Source organism: Seriola lalandi, unplaced genomic scaffold (genome assembly GCF_002814215.2).
Source record: "Seriola lalandi dorsalis isolate HSWRI2012SDOR001 ecotype SW California unplaced genomic scaffold, Sedor1 jcf7180002054767, whole genome shotgun sequence".
NCBI classification, from domain to species: Eukaryota; Metazoa; Chordata; class Actinopteri; order Carangiformes; family Carangidae; genus Seriola; species Seriola lalandi.
In genome coordinates, this window is record NW_019525320.1 from 3,596,895 (window position 1) to 3,602,368 (window position 5,474).

The following is a 5,474-nucleotide window of genomic DNA, read 5'->3' on the forward strand; positions in this document are numbered from 1 at the left end:
GGGGGGGCTGAAGTAACAGACTGATCAAGCGAGGCTATTTTGTGAGGCCAGGGAGATGTAGGGGTATATGAAGTCTTGTTTTTATCTGTGGTGCCGTGCTCCACTGGTAATAAAACTGACAGGATTCATTCACTGTGATATACTGACCTCTTAGAGCGGAGACAATAGAAAAGTAGCTGTTAAACTTACCTAAGGGACTCCAGTACATGGCAGGAGGGTTGGGGACCGTTGGGGGTGGGGTGTGGAGGGCGGTTTGTGGAAATAGAATATTTATTGAGTAGGTTTTCCCTCTCCTCTGGGAGCCCAGGGATTACATAGCAACAAGCCATAGCAGAACCATACTTTAGATTGCTATTACCTGCCATTCAGTGTTATAGCCTGTGGCCTGCAGCACAAAAATGGCCAAATCTGTGCGCAGCATGAGTGGAACTGACTTATCTTAATTAGTGTGTTTCATCAGATTTTTTTACATTTCTTATGGACAAAGAAGATTACATTTGACTTGTCCTTATAGTACAAATTCCTCTCTGCATCTGACTCTTTCTTACCTTTCGCTCTGACACTAATTATATTTCACCTGTAGCATATCCATAGCTCTGCACTGGGGGAAGTTAATGCAGGTACTGGTCATTATAGTGAGTGATGACATTTTAACGCTACTGTGAAATAACTTGACCTTTAATTGAGCTATTAAAAGAGTCTATGATAGTTGAAAAAAAAACAAAAAAAACAAGGGAAAGATTAAATGGGAGCTGGGCCAGTATCTATTTGTCTGCATTGTACATTGTGTTAAGAATATTTAATATAGATATACAGTATAGTGATGCACTATGGGAATATAAATGAGCAGGTGAACAGCTCACATACCAGTTAATGAGGGGAAAGGGAGAAGTTCTGTTGAGAAGGTACGGATAACGTTTTACCACCCTTCACAGCATAAAGCATCCCAACATTAGCATAGACTGTCCTAATAACATTTGCAACTAAGCTGGAATATTAAGTGGCATAAAACCCATCTATCCCTGACAGTGAATTACGAATAGAGGGATTTAACACATTTATAATAATAGTGGCACCGATAAGAAAGGCCTTCATGACTATTTATTTTGAGCAAGGCTGAGCCAATATTAAATCATTAAGTATCATAAGGATCTAATATGGATCCATCATCATCTCAGACTGGGTTATCAAATTTGGCATTGTGTGCCTTGTGTTTCCAAACCTGCGCAAATAACACACAGCTGGGGCTGATCAGCTGAGCAAGAATAGGGCGGAAAAGGTGTTGAGCTAGCATTCACATCACACATTGGAATTGTACCACAAGTCAATTACCATCGCATTACACACATGGAAGCAACTGAAGTGTGACCCCCTTCAATCACAAATCCCCTGACTCTGAAGCCCTGTCATGCTGCAATGATTTGTGAAAGTTAGATTGAGGTGTGAGCAGGTAGGCTTTACAGAGTGGGGATTTAGTGAAGGTAATAGCTATTGGATCTATAGGAATCCCATGGAAGCCCTGCACAGCCCAACACATCCTCCTGAGATCCTGGCATCGAATTATACCACACTCATGTCACACGTCACAAGTCACAGCCCGACGGCCAGTGCAGTGTGTCAATTTAAATATCACTAGCAATGACACAGACATCGTTATAAATCAAATATTCCCAGGAGAAATCTATTGGTATATAGTGTTAATTCTTTTACTGCTTTAAAAAGTGTCTCTAACGGGCACCTGCACCTGCTGGTGCATAAACACAGTTTGTAAATCAGTTTTCTCTCTTTCTCAGGCTGGCCTTGATCACTTGTCAAGCCGAGACATCTTGAGTGGGTGTCCATTGGTCATCGTGCCTGATCTCATCCTGGCCTTCACCACCAGCCTCCCAGATGCCTCGTCTACCAGCCCACTGTCTCCACACCTCCATTAAGTCATCTATCTTCCTCTGCTCCACCCCTGATCTTCCCATCAACTCACTTGTCTTGTTTTGCTCTCCCTCTCACTGTCTCCAAGCGGACATCTCAGCATGTCCGTGTCATGTTGAGTCTCTTGTGTTTCATTCATTCTCACCGAATCTGTCTGAGCCCTCAATCTGTTGGACTGACTGCCTAACAAACGCACGGTTACAAATGACCTCCTCTGTTAAGGTGTAAAAGTTACAACGCAATCAGAATGGGGAAAGTGGCACATTTGTGGCTATGGCAAACCTTTTTCTTTCTTTCTTTTTTTTTTCTCTTTTTGGATTAAAAAAAACCCAGTGGGCAGACAAAATGTCCAATAAAGCTTCTGCACCTACGGCAATGGTAAAACAGGCCATTTGATTCTACAGTCAGGAATGCAACCTGTCAAACATAGTACCCATTTAGTAAACCCTAGCCACTGACTGGCCTCAGGCAGAATACCCGCCAGCCTCTGGGCCTCAATAACTCCAAACATGATCAGGCATTCTGCAGCAATTCATTTACACTCCATTTTCATCTGGCTGCAGCTCTGTTCGGATAGATCCCTGTTAGGTGAGAGCTCTATTTAACACAACTGTTTAAGGAGGCCACCTGTCGGGTGTCGGATGGACCTCGTGAGGTTAAATAATTGAGTTGAGTGAAAAGATAATTAATGGAGAATCAATGAACAAGCTGGGGAGGGGTTAGGAGAGGAAAGTATAGCGGGTGTTCAGGGGATCTAATCTAAGATGTATAAATTATTTAGCAGTCTAAGATGACTTGAATGACAATATAGGACATTAGGCAGGCAGACTTAAACACATATTCACCTTTGTGGTCTCATGGATATAATCAAATGATGGATAATGACGGATGATTTTAAACATGTCGTTTTACATCTCACCAAATCAAGTCTCAATCAGCCTTATTTGAACCATACGGTTCGCATGTGCCCGCATTAGCCTGTGTGTTTGAACAGTCATTGGCGCTCTACATGTCTAGAAAGTGAGGTCTGAGCGGAGAGTATTTGCATGTGAAGTCCTTGATGAATGAATGAATGTGAAAAAGCAACTTGAAGAATGTTTCCTGAATTTGGAGTCCTCTGATGAAATCCTTGTGATTTATCCCACCCCTCCTCTTCTCTTCCCCCATCAGCCCCTCTGTCTTTAATTAGTGTCTGGGGAATGAGGGAGTGGATGAGTGGACTGTCAATTTTACATTCATTATTTATTTAGCTGAGGTGTAAACTGACTGGTCCACGTACTGACAGACATTTCTCTTGTGCTCTTTTGCACTTCTGTTTAGGCAATAATCAAGCTCTGTGTATGATACTTACTAATTAGACTGTTGCTTTTGGCGGCGGCTGCATTCTGCCACTTGTCATTTAGCCACAGTACATGTGGGAATGCAAATAACTGTAGCTGCAATTTTAGACTGTATAGCATGAATTCCCCTTAATGAGGATAAAGATTGCTGTTTCAGTCTTTGGCTGTCATGTTGCCACCTGCCAAGTGGAATGTGCTCAGAATCTGAAGAGCTCAATGTTACAGAGGTGAATGTGAGTCAATGGTAACATAGGATGGACAACAGCGGAAAAAAATCTTTCATGACCGTGTGTACGCATTGATAAGGACATATATGTACACGCACCGTCATGCATGCACATAGTCACACACACACACAGTTTTACTAACCATTCCGTTCTTCTTCAGGTCTGCCCACATGCTGGTCCCGTCACCACCTCTCATTAGAACATGGTAGGTGAAGAAGTAGATGCCAGGCAGAGGGCAGGTGAACTTGCCAGTGGTGGGCTCATAGTAGTTACCTACATTCGTCACCACATCATCAAACTTCAGTATTTCACTCCCCTCATGCTGCTTGCGTAGCCCTGCGTAAAAGGCAATCTTGGGAGTGTAGAGCGAGGGCGAATAGCCACCAGGACCAGGGCCTGGGGGCCCCTGTGGCCCTGGTTTGCCTGGCTCTCCTGGGGGTCCACGTGCTCCTGGAGGGCCAGGGATCCCTGGGGGCCCACGAAACCCAGACTTTATCTTCTTCCCAGAGTAATCCTGGGGCGGTGGAGACACAGCTGTCAGCTCCTGGCCTGGCTGAGAGGTGGCATAGGGGTCACATACCATGCGGCAGCTTCCAAGCATTTCATAATGGCTCCCTGAATTTCCGTTGTTCCCCCCTTTGGTTGTGTGGACCAGCAGGGGAATGGCCACCAACAGTATTAGAACCATTGCCACACCTACAGCAGCACCAATGACACGTTTCCTGCGGCTGAGCCGCGATGCGGCCAGCGTCAGGAAGTCCTCTTCCCCCTTGGCTGGAATAGTGCCGGCCAGGATGAAGCTTCTCAGAAAACCAGTTTAGTATGAAAAGGTGAAGAAGGATGTAGAGAGGAGTGGGCGGTAAGCAGTATATCACTGGGCCAAGTATGAGAGAGAATGCAAAATGGCAGACGGTCAGGAAGGAAACAACCAGATGAGAGGATCCTAGAGAAATGATAAGGACTACAAGATTGATTTAAAAGCCGATATGGTAAGAAAAAAAAGAGAAAAAACTTAACATACCACAGTGTTTAAGGAAATGAACACAAAAATCTGGATTTTCAGATTTGTGATGACCAACTACAAAAAACATAATTTATCTGATGAAGTCTGGTTCACCTTTTCTGACCTCTCCTGTCGTCCTCCAGTTCAATTCAATTTGCAGCATCAAACAGAAACCATGACTGGCACTGAGAGGGCTTGTTGTGAAAGTGCAGCTTATCAAAAGTGTGCTGAAATGAGAGCTGGTGCCAAATTCAGCTCATTGAGGAGGGAGTGGGGGTACCGTTTGTTTTGTTGGATGAAAAGATAATTGTTTATTTCAAAGAAAAATCTTCTTTCAAGCCCCTACAAAAGTTCATCAGAGATCTGGGCACAGTCATTTTATGACCCCCCACTTCTATCTTATTTCCACCGTCCACATTAAAAAGGAAACCAGTGACACTTTGGTCAACCTGGGTGTGCTTTTGATAGATTCCTCCTCAGGTTATATTTGGATCTGGAAATAATAGCAAAAAGAGCAAAGACACTCAATAATTGATTTATCAGTGTTATATACATAATATAACTGTAATACAGTGACATTAAAGAATCAAACAATATTTAAAATGAAATAATACAGATACATATCAAAATAACATTTTTTTAGATAAAGAGGCTAATAATGATTTCTAGAAATAAGAAAAATAATTTGTCTATTTAGATTTTTTTTTTTTTTTTTTATACACGTAGGCCTAAATTACGTAAATAATTATCTATAATTCGCAATGAGCATGTTTCAGGTTAAATTTAAAACAGACAAAAGAAATAGACAAAGACACAAAGGAAAAACTCACCATCTGTTTCTGATAATCCAAAAACATTCTTGGAGGATATATTTCTCTGTACATCAGTCCAGTCCGCGTCCCACCAAAACGACTGAAAGACTTTGGACCGCTGGAGTGCCAAATGGAGAGCTGGAGAGCCGACGGGCGCGCAGGAGAT

General features: G+C 42.8%; 1 protein-coding gene across 1 annotated transcript in view; it reads right to left on the minus strand.

Moving 5' to 3' along the window:
• The window catches only part of c1ql4a (complement component 1, q subcomponent-like 4), a 9,168-nt gene extending 4,862 nt beyond the window's left edge, over positions 1–4,306 (minus strand). Inside the window, exon 1 of the mRNA XM_023425101.2 lies at positions 3,636–4,306. Within this exon, the coding sequence (XP_023280869.1) occupies positions 3,636–4,181 (546 nt within the window). The 5' untranslated portion in view covers positions 4,182–4,306. The remainder of the gene's footprint in view (positions 1–3,635) is intronic.
• Between the last annotated feature and the right edge of the window lie 1,168 nt (positions 4,307–5,474).